This window comes from Tursiops truncatus, chromosome 1, assembly GCF_011762595.2.
Source record: "Tursiops truncatus isolate mTurTru1 chromosome 1, mTurTru1.mat.Y, whole genome shotgun sequence".
Lineage (NCBI taxonomy): Eukaryota > Metazoa > Chordata > Mammalia > Artiodactyla > Delphinidae > Tursiops > Tursiops truncatus.
Window position 1 is genome coordinate 168,129,022 of NC_047034.1, and position 14,958 is coordinate 168,143,979.

General features: G+C 51.3%; 1 protein-coding gene and 1 long non-coding RNA gene across 6 annotated transcripts in view; one reads left to right on the forward strand and one right to left on the reverse strand.

Annotated features, from left to right (window-relative positions):
- Nucleotides 1–12,154, reverse strand: part of CDA (cytidine deaminase) — a 26,503-nt gene extending 14,349 nt beyond the window's left edge. For all 4 annotated transcript variants that reach the window (XM_019918847.3, XM_019918846.3, XM_004310740.4 and 1 more), the window contains exons 1-2: nucleotides 12,001–12,154; nucleotides 1,080–1,191 (exon numbers count right to left, since the gene is read on the reverse strand). In XM_019918847.3, coding sequence (XP_019774406.1) covers nucleotides 1,080–1,191; nucleotides 12,001–12,154 — 266 coding nt within the window. The remainder of the gene's footprint in view (nucleotides 1–1,079; nucleotides 1,192–12,000) is intronic.
- LOC141276970 (uncharacterized) lies at nucleotides 2,098–14,412 on the forward strand. Of its 2 annotated transcripts, none has more exons than XR_012327460.1 (3): nucleotides 2,098–2,567; nucleotides 11,783–12,270; nucleotides 14,019–14,412. It is a non-coding gene; the product is annotated as an uncharacterized lncRNA (long non-coding RNA). The 2 variants fall into 2 exon arrangements; XR_012327464.1 differs by having other exon boundaries at nucleotides 11,783–11,866.
- Nucleotides 14,413–14,958: the final 546 nt, after the last annotated feature.

Below are 14,958 nucleotides of genomic sequence, written 5' to 3' on the forward strand. Positions count from 1 at the left end.
ACCACAGTGAAGAGATCATTCACACCTAGTCCATGACCCATGCACCCGGATGTCCCTAAAGACCGACACTTGGTCAGCCTTGCAGTCTCTTTCCGGGTGGATTCAAAACTTCCCAAGTTATTTTCCTTGCACCGTTATCTTGCTACGAGAACTCTCTCTCATAGACAATGCAACAGTACACAGAGAAGCAATTCGTCATTAAATCAGAAGCATAATGGGGTCCAAATAAATAAAAGAGCCCATTCACATGCTTTGAATCCTGAAGCCACTGAGTCTGGGTCCAGGGCCAGTAAGAACTCAACGAATTCCCTTTGAGGGCACACACGTGGGAGCTTGGATAATTATGCCTGGGACCTGGAGAGAGAGTTAATAAGTGCTCTTGTTCAGCCAGAACCTGGGCTGGAATCTCATCAGTTTAGACCATAGCCTGGGTTTGCCTGGGTGTCACCCCACCAGCTTGTCCTTTTATCCTGGTTCTTGCACCTAGAGGTGATTGATGCCAAGTGAAGGAGCTGGCACAGTGAAGGACGGATCTCAGTATCAGCTCAAGGAGAGCAGGGAAGAAGGTTTCCTTTCCTGGCACAGCATGGCACAGTGGAACGAGCCCTGGAGTCAGACTCTAGATATGTATCTGTCTCGGCTTCGCCACTAATTCCTAGGAAGGTTGCTCATCATCTCTGGGTCTCAGTTTCTTCAACTGTAAAATGGGTATAGTGGCCAGGCAAGTCTATACCAGGTGATTTTTAGGTCCCTCTAGCTTTGTTTCTATGCTGCCTTCCTATTGTACCTTACAGGGATTCTGTTGTGTTTTGCGCTGTTATTAGAACAAGAGCGCGCCTGCCTTTGTCTTAGAGTTGTCTTGCTTGTTTACCTGCTCTTCAGGCTCACCAAGGGCAGAGTCCATTTCTTATTTATCTTCTACCCTCAGCACTCAGCCCAGCCCTACAGTGCCCCACACCATAGGAAGCGCAGCATAAACGCATGTCAGACGAATGAATGAATGGATGAATAACTGGTGTGTGGTGGATGTTGGCTGAATAGATGAATGAATATTGCTGTGAGCAGCCTTTCCCACTCACCTGGAGATAGCGATTGCCCTAAACTCTTTGTACCCTTCTGAGATGGCCTTCTGGATGGCGGTTCGTTCAGCACAGACGCCCAGTGGGTAGCAGGCATTTTCTATGTTGCATCCTGAGAAGAGAGGAGAGACCAGTGCTATTTGCAGCAGAGCCACTTCCTGTTGCATGTGTAGAGTAAGAGGCTTACCCCATTCCAGTGCTGGGAGGGACCCGCTACTAGGAACAAGGTGCGGGCAAGGAGAGGGCAACTTGACCAGAAGCGTTGGGAGACTCCGTGACCCACTGGTGCAGTGGTTTTTCCCAAGAACCTCCCACTCTCATCACTTATCTGATGCCTGCATTTCGAAGCACAGCCTGGAAGCAGCGACAGCATCACAGGGCAGATTAACTCAGCCTCATCTCCCCATCAGAGGTCAGGTCAGGGCCAAGGGAGATGCCAAGGCTTAAGAAGATGAGCAGAGCCCCCCACCCTGGGTCTCAGAGACAGAAGCCACAGGGTGGGGTGCGGTGGTGATCCTGATTCAAAGATTGCACCTGAGTAAAAAAATTTTTTTTAAAAAATAATTTTTGGCCATGCAGCGTGGCACGGCATGTGGGATCGTGATTCCCCGACCAGGGACTGAACTTGTGGCCCCTGCAGTGGAAGCGTGGAGTCTTAACCACTGGCCCGACGGCCAGGGAAGTCTCCAAAAGTTTTGGTGTGGATACCAGCTGTCAGAGTTCAACCAGGGTTCTCTGTGAGTTGTATTGCAAAACAAAACTGTCAAAACCAACAAACTAACGAACAAAAGCTCTCAAGCTTTGCAAAAGATGTTTGTGATTGCACAAAGGGATTCCACCCCAGGGGTGTTCTCTGGAGTGTTCCTGGGGGCAATGGGCAAGGGCTGCTCCCAGGTGACAAAGCACTGGCATAGCCAGATTGGCTGACTAACAGACTCTGCATTTTCAGGGAGGTGAGGCCATGAACCAATGGCCACAGGAGCTGGGCTTTCCCCTGACCATCAGGCTGTCATATTCAGTATGTCACTCTTCATAGCTTGCCTTCTCCCTGAGGCAGGATATTCATTGTTCCCCAGTATTCATTTTCTCCTTCTTCCTTTAAGAAATACAAGTGATTCCCATTCCCATACGGCTGATCACATGGCCACGCAGAGACTATATTTCCCAGCCTCCCTTGCAGCAGAGTACGGCCATGTGACTAAGTTTTGGCTAATGGGATGTGGCCCAAAGTGAGGTAGGAAACTTCTGGATCACATCTTTTGTAAAGAGACTGCTTGCCCTTTACTTCCTTTCTTTTCCCCTCCATAGGCTGGGTGGGGGCGGGACGGCTTTGACCACGTGCTTTATATTCACAGGGATGGAGAAGCAACAGCACAGAAGGAACCTGGGACCCTGGCCAACTCCTGGAACAGAGCTGAGTTGCCTACTTGCCCTGGACCAGCTGCCTACTCTGAATCATCATGTGAGAGAAAAAGAGAATTCTGTCAGGTATGAGTCATTGTATTTGGGGATATTTATTTTTATTTATTTATTTATGGCTGTGTTGGCTCTTCGTTTCTGTGCGAGGGCTGTCTCTAGTTGCGGCAAGCGGGGGCCACTCATTGCGGTGCGTGGGCCTCTCACTAATGCGGCCTCTCTTGTTGCGGAGCACAGGCTCCAGACGCACAGGCTCAGTAATTGTGGCTCACGGGGCTAGTTGCTCCGCGGCATGTGGGATCTTCCCAGACCAGGGCTCGAACCCGTGTCCCCTGCATTGGCAGGCAGATTCTCAACCACTGTGCCACCGGGGAAGCCCTTGGGATATTTTTGTTACAGTAATTTAACCTGTATCTAACCAAAACAGAAATGTGTGCTAAAAATAAGATGTAGCTTTGACCAAAAAAAAAAAAAAAAACGAAAAATCAAAAATATGTGGTCTTGACTTAGCAGTTGGGCAATAATGTGAAAGAAAATACAGATGTGGCAAGATGGAAAGCTGACGGTCCTCGCTACTCTGCGGCAGGTTATTTGGTAAAACCCCACCCTGCAATAACCTGGAAGGCAAACCATGGTACACACTCTTAGGACTTTTCTACCTAGCAATGTGAATCAGCCCTGTGGCAAAGATCTGATTCAGGCTGTCATTTCCACCCAGTCATTGTTTCAGGTGCCTCAAGGTAGCCACCATTAAAATGAGGCAGCAGGGCTGGGCTGGGCAGGGAAGCCAGTTAGTAAAAAAGGGAGTTGGCGGGCTTAAGAACTATTGCACAGAAAGGATTCTTCGGCTGTGCTACTCCTGTATGAAAGTGGAAGCAAACAGACCAGAAGGTTTCTAAGTTTTTGATAGATTTGGAAAGCCAGAGAAACCAAAAGTCTGGCCTACAAAAGCCTGGGATTGTTCCATTCCTAAAGAAATCTGGGGCCCCCAAGACTCCACCATCAGCAGTAAGTTGAGAGAGCTGTGTGCCCCCAAGGAGAGCATTCTCTCTGACACCCACTTCAGAGGTAAGGCTGAGGAGGATAAGGTCAAGGAAGAAGCTCCCAGAGGGCAAAGCCAGGGGCCCAACTGGGCAGTGGACAAGGGGGTCACCCCCAGGGCAGAAAGGGGAGGCAAGGTGTACCCCGGGGCAGGGAGTTTTCACACTTCTTGCCCAGCAGGTCTGATAACTGCACGGACTGGTGGCCAACAGGTGTTCTGTCTTCCTAATGGGAGATTTGATGACTGTTAGCCTTTCCTGCTCCACATCGTGTATGGCCAGTGTGGGTGTGAAGTGGGAGGCAGATGATTATTTTTTAGTTTTCAGGCCACTGGATTAGCAAGGCCACACCCGACCTGAGAAGGTGGGCTGTGCACCACCAAGGGATCCTGCTTTTAGAGCGGGATGCAGTGACTGGGTGGACGTTGGGTTGTCACCCTCAGAAAGTTTATAAGTGGGTCCTACGTGTGGGAAGAAAGATGTACGGATACTTACAGGCCACAGGGGGTCTTGTGGCCAAGACTAATTGTTCCCAGTGTTCACACTCTCAATAGAATCCATTGGAGATCAGTTGGGCACATGCCTACCCAGCTGGAGACCATGTTTCCCAGCCCCCCTAGAAGCTTGGGGTAGTCCTATAGGGTTAACCAATGGGATGTGAGTGGAAGTGTTGGGTGAAACCTGATGCACACTGGGCCAATCAGAGTTGAGCACCTGACCCACACTAGGCCAATCAGAGTTCTCCTCCATGAGGGACCATCAGTCCCTCTCTAACACCAGGAGCTGGGCCTGGGCCCAGCTAGTTTCCCTTCTTTATGGAGAACACCAATAGGAGGCAATGAAATGGACACTCAGATGAGAGATGGTGGGAAAAGAGTCCGGCCTCCTGATGCCAGCTGCCCTTGAAGCCCAGAAACACTCCAGCTCTGCCACCATTTAGTTATAGGAACCAATGCACCCTCCTTTTGCCTAAAATAGTTTAAAAAAATAGTATTCCTGTCATTTGCAACCCTGCAGAAATCAGTTAATACAGTTGGGATACAGGACAGGGAGCCATCAGGGAGCTGCAACCATGGAAGGAGTGGTTGATATTCATCGACTGCCTACTTTGGCAAAGCATTTGTTCATATTCACATGTGAGTTACTGTAGCCTGCGTAAGTGGCCCCTAAATGCTCAGGCTCTCTGCTAGGTCAGTGAAAGTTAAATGAATAAATGAATGAGTCTTTCTTGCTCCCTACCCAGTCTCCCCAGACAGGTTCCTGATGCCTGCTGGAAATGGCTTCCTTTAAACATACCCTTGCCTGCTCAGACCTGCCTGCCCCTCCCACCTTTGCCAACCTGTGACCTTGCTGCATTTGACTTCTGCCTCTCCCAGAAGCAGAAGAGCTGATCCCCGCTCCACTTCCCGTCTAGCAACCCTCCCACCCCTGCCTCATCCCTGCCTCAGGGACACTTTTCCCATTAGACGTGACTCACATAAATCTTGGGTTTTGCTGATGTGATGTTAAAACAAATGGCCGGACTGCAAAGGGCCCGGCCTCTCAGGATGATTGCCTGTGTCTGCTTTGGAAGTTCACAATGACCTCATGTAGAGAACTCTTCCTTCACTGTGTGTAAAAACTTCAACGGGCCACTTAAGGAGAGGGAGAGTTTGTTCTAGAAGGGAGTTCCCTCACATACCCTACTGTTCAAATAGACTTTTGTAGAAAGATCCGGTAGGTTTTGTTCTGCCCTGGGACCCTTTGCCCTCCTGGCTCTGAGAATTTGGGAGAGGGACTGAACCGCCTTGAGGCTCAGTGCGCTCATTTGTAAAAAGAAGATGACAGCACCTTCCTCGCAGGCCTCCAGTGAGAATGAGTTGAGATCGCGCGTGTAAAGCAATGAGCACAAAGCCTGGCACAGAGTAAGTATTCAGCAGCTGGAGCTGCTGGGTTTTTTTTTTTTTTTTACGGTGTGCGGGCCTCTCACTGTTGTGGCCTCTCCCGGTGCGGAGCACAGGCTCCGGACACGCAGGCTCAGTGGCCATGGCTCACGGGCCCAGCCGCTCTGCGGCATGTGGGATCTTCCCGGACCGGGGCACGAACCCGTGTCCCCTGCATCGGCAGGCGGACTCTCAACCACTGCGCCACCAGGGAAGCCCTGGAGCTGCTGTTCTTAATTGCATGAAAGTCAAGGCTTTGGTGGTGGAAGGCCTGTATGACTGAGCTTCTGTTCCTTCCAGACAAGGTGTCACAGTGGCCCTGTCTCTGTTCTTCAGGAAACTTTGAAATTCTTTCCATGACTACAAGGCCCTCGTACTCTGGTGCCAACCTGCCTACCTCCTGGACCTCAACTCCTTTTGCTATCCAGCTGTTCCCCAAGTATATACCTGCCACAGGGCCTTTGCACCGGCTGTTCTAACTGCCTGGAACTCTCCTCCCCCTATAAGCACATGGCTCACTCTACCCAGGTCTCTGCTCAAACGTCATCTCCTTGGAGAAGCCTTCCCTGATCACTCTATCTAAAATTGTTTCCTCCCCCCTCACCTCCCACCCTCTTAATCCATTTATCCTGTTTTAACACTTCACACTTTCCTGAAATGAATGTCTTTAATATCTAATTCCCCCACTATCCCCCAAGTAAAAATTCCTGAGGGCAGGGACTTTGTCTATATTGTACATTGCTGTATGCCCAGGGCCTGGAACAGCCAGTGTGCCCAGGGCCTAAAACAGTGAGGCCAGCGAGGCTCTCAGTTACTTATTATCGAAAGAGTGGAATTTCCCCCTTTAGTGCTAAATCTCTGAGATGCAAAGGAATAACTGTATGTGGGGCCTCTAGCAAGTTCAAGTGTAATTTCCAAGTCTCGCTTCTAAAAAAACAGAAAAAAAGAGGAGGAGGAAGGGAGGAAGGAAACCCATAAACTGTTGATCCTGAAAGGCCAGACAATTTTGTTTTGCTTCCCTAAAGCCCAGGGCACAAAACGTCATCTATACAGGCAAACCAACTCCATTCCCTGCGTTCCCTTCACTGACTCTGAAACACACAGGAGAGACGGGCTGGGACGGCACCAAGTTAGAAATCCATAATTATAAGATTGGACCAGAAATAACACTATGATGATAGTGCTGTTACTACTCATTGCTTTGTTTTAATCTTTTCTTTTATTGCTCTCCTTTTATCTGCCAGGCACTCAGGGAACACTTCATCTGCATTCTGTTGTTAACCTTTTTAACAACTCTGTAAGGCGGATCCTATTCTAACCCCATTTTACAGAGCGTAAATCTGAGGTGGGGGTCAGGGAGTCAACTCACATCCTGGCATGACAGATACAAAGAAGTGTCTTTCTCTGTGGCATTTCAGTGAGGCCATGTTCTGAGGAGGTTTGTTGCTTAAGGCAGGGCTGGAGTCGGATGTCATCGAGACATCAGCCAGGGAAGAAATTCACGAGGAGGTGACTGGGACCCAGTCCCCCAGAGAAGAGAGCACTGCCGGAGAGCACGTCCCCCTCTCTGCGTCCGCTCTGCCTTCCGAGGGATCTTAAGATTCGAGCGGGGGTTCATCACGCTCAAGCAAGTGGGCCTCGGCACCTTCTGGAGGGCTTCTTAAAGATTTCTCAGCTCCACCCCTGGAGCTCCTGCTTTAGTGGTTCTGGGTTGGAGCCCGTTAACTAGCACTTCTAACAAGTTCCCAGGAGGTGCTGAGGCTGTGGGTCTGGGACCACACGTGGGAATCACTGGACTAGAGAACTGTCACGTTCGCGTGCTTGAAGAAATACTCCACTCTCTCCATGTTCCTGCCTCTGCTGCAAGTGCAACGCACAGTTTCACGAATGGATCCTATTCCAACTCAGCTATAGAGACGAGGGATTTTAGTGAAGCTCATCTTTGTAATAAGCTGCTTTCAAGTGACAGTGCAGAGGACCAGTGGATGAAGCTGGGGTGGGGGGCACAGCGGGAGCGAGGCGTGGAGGGTGGGCAGGGCTGTAAGGAGAGGAAGCTGGTGAGGGAAGCCTGCTCTGACTCACCTAGAAGTGCTATGGGTGGGGCTGGGAGCCTGCATTGGGTCAAACGCTATGGAGCGGGGCCATATAGAGCTCCAAAGGGTGGTCCTGGGGGAGAAAGGGAGCCAGGGAGGGAATCAGGGGCTGGTCGGGGGAAGACAGATGAAGGATTAGGTTTAAAGGTTGAGCCAAGAAGAGCTGAATTCAGCAATTAACCAGCATGTCCTTAAACGTTTTTTTTTGTTTGTTTTTTAACATGGTTTTTTCCTCGCAAATTAATTACACGTGATCCAGAAAAGTGCTCCTCTGCCTCCCCGCCAAATGTCAATGAAACATATGGAGTGCTGCAATCCCTCTGCGGAAAGGGAGAGACAGACCACCACCCCAAGAGCACGAGCTGAAGGAGAGAGACTCCCCCATCCCTTGGTTGATGCCCGCAGGGTGGTCCTCCATGAGTCTCCTCCACGCCCTCCCACCCGGCAATCCACCATCGCTGGCTGGGGGCCCCGGGCTGACTTCGTCCCCCCAGCCCCCTTGTGACCCATCTTAACTCTTCTCTCTGTGTCCTCACTGCCCCTTCCCCCAGCATCTCTTTCTTCTCCGGTGAGCTCCTCCTCTCTCTTTCGCTCTCCCCACAGCAGTGACAGAACGTAATTGTTGTAGTTATTAACTACCATCCTGGTGGCCCAGCTGCGAGGGGCACAGGGCCCTGGCCGGGGTCAGGGGTAATAGAAGAAATAAGATCATCATTATGAGATTGTGACAGCAAAGCTCTCAGACTTGCTTTTGAATTGGACAGAACAACAGCTGCCTCTGAGGGTGCAAACTCCACGGAGGCTGGTCTTTTGTTCAGCTGGAGACAGTTACAGAACTGGGCAGACTTGGCCCGCTACGAGTTGTAAACTCAGTGTCTAAGTTCAGCTGTGCCCTCTCTGCCTCCTAATCGTCTCTAATTCACCCCCTGATGCCCTATCAGGTTTCCTCTGGTTGTTCAAAGTCCCTCCTCTCCAAGCCCTGCCTCACTGCCATCTACCCTCCCTTTCCTTCTAAGTAAGGAGATCCAGGGATTCTGGTAAGTGCCCTCCATCTGTCCCCCCTCCTCAGCACAGCTCTCTCTGCCCCCTTCTGTGTATCCACATATCCTCACGCAGCGAGGGGCAGCAGGAAAAGCAAGGAATTTGGAAGCAGATAAATCTGACCCTCAGTTATCTCATTCATGAAATGTGCGTTGGCTCTTGGTTTGGTCTGCTTGGCACCTCCGCAGTCCTTCTTGTGGTAATAGACCCACTCACCCTGCACTGAGAAGGAATATGTGTGTGAATCAGCTGGCCCCATCACGCGACCCCATCACGACAACCGTGATTGGCCCAGGGATGTGCATGTGATTGGAGATGGACCAATCAGAGCCCTTCCCTGGAATTTTTCCATCTCAAGCTAGTGGGGAAGAGTTCTTTCCTCTTTGCTTTTTAAGGCTATAAGAATGTAAACTAGAGATGCCTGCACTCATGTTCCCTGATGCCTGGAGAAAGCCCACCTTTAGGATAAGAGAAAGAAACCAGCATCCAGAAGGCTAAAGAAGAGCATGGTGGCATTAGAGTTCCTGGATCCAGCTGTCCCTGAGGCAAGATCTACCCTTGCCCATTGTGGTTCTGGCTGGTTTCTGGCATTGGCAACTCAAAGTGCTCTGACTAATGCATGTGACACTTATTGTCTCCTCTCATGTGGTGGCTGTGAGATTACAAAAGATCTTTCATAGAAGTGCTTAGAGAATGCTAAATCCATTGCAGTTATTAATATGGCTGTGGGTCCCTGCCCACCATGCCCCCAGCACAATCCAGCTCTGTCTCATCCTTTCCCTGGTCTCCGTGGCTGGAAATCCTAGAACCATGTTCCTTTCCTTTATTCTAATACTGCCCACCCTAGACCCAGTCCATTAGTCCTGTATAATCCCTCTCAGATCTTTCCTCCTTCTTCGTCCCGTCTGCCGCTGTCCTAGGCCAAACCACTCATTCACGCATTCAACGAACCTTAACTATAGGCCGGGCAACATGTTGTCAGTGAGTAAGACAGACACTGTCCCCCTGACGCTCTTTCCTCTGTCCCAGTCTTCCTCGAGTACCTGCCAGCCTCATTGTCCTCAAACCCCACTTTCCTGTGACTCTTCTCGGCTCCCTACTTGCTACCTCATCAAATCTCAGTGTCTCTACCTGGCCTTCAGAAGTGCTCCGCAATCTGCCTGCAAATCATCACCACCCCCCCATGAACAGTAGAAGCAGCCGCCATTCGTGATATTCTTATTTGGGTCCAGAAACTGTGCTAAGCACTTCAGCTCCTTTAAAGGCATTAGCTCGTTTAAAGCCTCACGACCGGGGGTGAAATTCAACATCTTTAATGACTAATGCAGCCCAGGCACCAACAATCAGGGAGGACCGCCAGGCCAGAAGCACCAGCTTTGTCCACAGCCGTCCTGAAAGGCCGGTGTTGTGATCTTCGGTTTACAGATGTGCAAGCTGAGACTCTGGAGGGTGAAGGGTCTTGCTCAGGGTCACACAGCTGAGAAACAGCAATGCCAGGATGCAAGCCCAGGAGCCTTTAACTCCTCCAGGGCCTGTACCCCATCCCATCAGAACTCCATAAGTGCCCACCGCATAACCCTTTTCCCGGTGACATCAGGTCCTTCCCTGCCCTTTAAATAGGCCACACCTCTGCTCACTTCATCCATTCTCTCCTACAATCATTGGTTGAGGCTCCCACTTTGAGCCATGGCCTGTGCAAGAGGAGGGGACCTCCGTGGGGGGCAGGGACTGTCATTTCTGCTCACAGTGGTATCTCCAGCACCTGGTACATCACCTAGTAATTGGTGCTCGGCAAATATTTGTTGAATAAACAAATCAATGCAAGGATGGGGAGGGCCCCTCTCTGTACACCATCGGAGGGGACATGGAAGCGCTGGAAGGAATCAATGGCTGATTGCGTGTTCAAGGCCCTGAGACATGGGGTTGGTGTGGATTGCAACGTTGTTTGAGGTGGTGGTTAATGTTTAATGCTCATCTGAGCCCCCGGGCCAGGACTGAATTTCCACGTGACACTCAGAGATTCTTTGTTCCCCACAGGAAAGCAAACTTGGGAGTCAGGGGAGCTCTGGGTTCCCATCTCAGCTTGTGATCTTGGGCATTTAACCTCTCTGAGCCTCAGTTTCCTTCTCTGCAAAGGGCCGATATAATAACTGCCTTGAAAGACTGGAAAGGTTAGATGGATAACGTTGAGTCACGGTCCTTTCACAGGGTAGCACACGCTCAAGGTGCTGAAAGATGTTTAAGACCCAGGTGACTCGTGAAACCAGAAAGAACCACAAAAGACAAGAGATAAGATGAACATCAAGGGGCCACTATAGCGGGGGAGGTGTGGCTCCCAGCCAGACTCGCAGCTGAGCAGCGGTGGAGGCAGGGGCTCACACCTGGCCCGGGGAATGCTGGGGGTGTGGGTGTGGGTGGGGTTACCAATGAGAGGCACACAAGTGAGCCTCCGGTGCAGGCGGAAGGGGGATTCCTGGCAGCAGGGCTGGGGCTTCCCATCTATCACTCTGGGCCAATTCTCATCTGCCCTGGGGGCAGGGCGATTGTGGGAATGGGAGGGGGGAGGGGCACGGCTTCCCGGCCACCTCCACGCCCCGTTCCCCACTGTCCTAAAAGAGGATGTCCCTAAGCTTAGCAAAAACAAGTCTGAATTTCTGTTCAAGTGAGCTTTTCTATAAAAACAACAAACCAAAGAAAAGGAGCTTAGGAACAGATTAGTGCCAACTCAGATTCCTGTCCCTCCCTCCCCAGGCCGGCACTCAGGGCTGGTTACCCAAACTCTGACTGCCTTCTTTCCCTTAAGACCCTCTGTAAGGCCCACACCCCACTAAGGAGTAACCCCTGGATTCCTCGATTTCACCCCCAGCCATCCCCCTGGATGGTAGGTGACAGGAAGAAAGCAGGGCTTGAGGGACCCTAGCACTGGTCACAGCAACCTGTGTGACCTTGAGCAAGTCATGTCACCTCCGGACCTCAGTTTCTTCATTGAAAAAATGGGCATAACACCTGGCTCAGCGCGTGGGTGGTGAGGACTTGCCTGTAGCAGTGGAAGCCTTTGTAGGGTGCCAGACGTAGAGGAGGGCTCAGAAAGTGTTAACCTTCTCCCTCCCAGCTCAGGGACTGCAGATGCTCTGCGTTTATGCATCCCTTTCCTGCTTCCCCTTCCCACTTCCTTCCCCATCTCTCCTCAGCTTCCCAGTCCTCCAAGAACGGAAAGCCACTGGATTTGAGCCGAATATTCATCCTCACTGTCTGGGACAGAAGGCAGGGCAGGGGTGAGTGGCAGAGTTACAGGAGCGGCCCAGGGAAGAGGGGAGAGAGTGCCCCTCCTTCCGCCCTTCCTTCTTGTCCTCCTCTGGCCTCCCACCCAGGCTGCCACGAAGGGGGACCCCCAAGGCACCGCCCTTACCGGAGAAGATCCTCCCGTCCCCGGTGAGGAGGGCGGCCCCCACGGGGAAGCGACTGTAGGGGCAGTAGGCGGACTTCTTGGCCTCCCGGCAGGAGAGCAGCAGCCGCTGGACGTGCTCGGGCTCCAGGGCGGGGCTGGGACTCTTCTGGGCCATGTCGGTCCCCTGGGGCCCGCGGAGGAGTGGAAGGGGAACTCCCAGCCAGTGTGGGCTGGGCCCCACCGCGACAGCAGCTCCTCCCCCGGGGTGTGTCCCTGCCTAGAGTCTCCCAGGTGCGTGCCTCTGGGGCTGCTGGGCGGGCCAGGTGAGGGAGAGGAGCCCCCCTTGGTTTGGGGACAGAGGGTGTGGTATGTGTCCCAGTGTGGAAGGATGCCACTGTGTCCACGTGTGCTTCACACTCTCCCTTGGGGACCACTCCCACTGCTGACAGACTGATGGGTGAGAGGGTCAGGGGATGGGTGCTACTGTGATCTCAGCTGGAGCGAACCTCTGAGATCATCTACTCAGGACGCCTCACTTTTTGTTGTTGTTGCTGGCAAAATAGACATTGGGCTGCTGGTAAAAGAAATGAGTTTGCATCCTGGCTCCACTACTTCCCATATGTACAACTGTTGGCAGGTGACGTGCCTTTCTGAGGCAGTTTCCTCATCAGTACAGTGGGGATAGTGACCATCTCTGTCCTGCATTCTAGGATTACAGAACAACTCGAGCTTTGGAGTTTAGTAGACCCTAGTTTGAATTCCAGTTCTGCCATTTATTAGCTGTATGACTTTGGGAAGTTAATACCACCTCTCTAAGCCTCAGTTTTCTCATCTGTAAAATGGGTGCACTAACAGTATCATGTAGCATTTGTAATGAGGATTGAATGAGATACAATTTGTTACAGTGAGCATGGTTGGAGGATCCCATGACGTCATGATGTAAGCATCCTTTGTGACTCCATGCAAATGGGGTTTTTGTCATTAAGTGACCTGGCCAAGATTACATAGGAAGGGCAGAATACCAGTTAGGGCACCCAGAGGCATCCAAATGTCCCCAGACCCGCAGCAAACAGGAGTGAATCTGCAGCTTCTCTTAGGGCTTAAATGGGTGGTGTGGGGAAAGGGAAAGGGAGGGGAGGTGGGAAATGCAGCAGCAGCTCCATGCCCTGCACGCTGACATCTCTGGGCTCTGCAGTGTAGCATCTTTGTGTCCTGAGCCTGGAGCTCTCAGCCACATGGAGACACAGGCAAACACCCAGCTGTAGAGTCTCCCCTTCGCCTTCCCTCCCTTCCCTCCTTCAGATTCCCCACACCTCCTTTCCATACATTTGGCCCTCAGAGAAGCAGCTGGTTCCCTCCCCCTCTGTCGCACGCTCCTCCTGGATTTATACCTTCGGCATCTAGAGCAGTTTCCGGGATCTGAGGCAGGGCTGGTGGAGGAAGCAGCGAGAGGGCTCTCCTGCCTCTTCTAACCCTGTACAGCCCAGGCACCCCAAAGGCCCTTCCCCCAAGGCTCGAGGAAAGAAAGCAAAGGATGTCCTGGGACCATGTGCACCCACTTGACATGGGAATAATTCTAAAGCTTTTGGTGGCCAAGTAGCATCACAATTGGGAAAAGACTTACGGTGCCCTGCTGGCCTGCCAGGCCTGTTAAGAGGCCTGACTAAGCAACCCTGCATCTGTCCCCCGCCCTGTCTTGACTCACCCCAGCTCAGCTCAGCCCAGCCCTGCCCAGGCCAGGGGCTGGACTCCTTGGCTCCATGGTACCAAGAGGACATGGACGACCTCCAGGCTACTGATGGCCCTTGGCGCCTTCAAAGCTCTTTACCTACCCATGCTGTAAAGGGGGACAGTGACCATTACAAACCCAGCTGTGTGGAGCCTGAGAGCCAGCAGCAGCTCTAGAATTCCTTATAGAGGGGGCTTGGGGTGGTCATCTGGATAGAAGGAGAGGGTAGGCCTGGAAACTTGGTTAGAGCTAAGTTATAGATCAACTACAGATAAATATGTATATAAAAACATTTTTTTTTGGCTTGCAGGATCTTAGTTTCCCAACCAGGGATCGAACCTGGGGCCCCGGCTATGAAAGCTCTGAGTCCCAACCACTGGACCACCAGGGAGTTCCCAAGATGAACAATATTAATGGCATTTTCTAAACATGCTTTAATCTCTCCACTTCACATAAAATTAAGAAAACTTAATTGCCCAGATCAAAGAATAGGAATATCGAAGAAGATGTTTTGAGTGACAATGGAGATTATCAAGGTCCCCAAAGCCTAGCCAACATCCACCCCCAGGCCTTTGCTCAGTGAGAAAAGCCACCCAGAGTCCCCATGTTAGAGTTCAAATACCATTCACTCACTTATTCATTCAATAAACAGTTACTCATGATCATAGCTAACTCTTTTTTTAAAAAAATAAATTTATTTATTTACTTATTTTTGGCTGTGTTGGGTCTTCATTACTGCGTGCGGGCTTTCTCTAGTTGCAGCGAGCAGGGGCTACTCTTTGTAGCGGTGCAGGGGCTTCTCACTGCGGTGGCTTCTCTTGTTGTGGAGCACGGGCTCTAGGCACGCGGGCTTCAGTAGTTGAGGCGCACGGGCTTAGTTGCTCCGTGGCATGTGGGATCTTCCTAGACCCGTGTCCCCTGCATTGGCAGGGGGGGGTTCTTAACCACTGCGCCACCAGGGAAGTCCCCATAGCTAAGTCTATATGTGAGTGGGACTTGTTTTGGACTCTACTATGTTCCATCGGTGAATTTTTTCACTCCTACACCCATACCACACCTGTCTTTATTATAACTTTATAATAAGTATTGATTTCTGGAGGCCAAATACCCTCACCTCCCCCCACCCCCGCCTGCCACTTGAGCCTTTGCTCTTCTCTGTGCATTTTATAATGAAGTTTTCAATATCCACTGAAAACCTTCTTATCTGGCCTCTGAAGGAATTTGTAAAATGTTGGAGTAATCTATTTGAC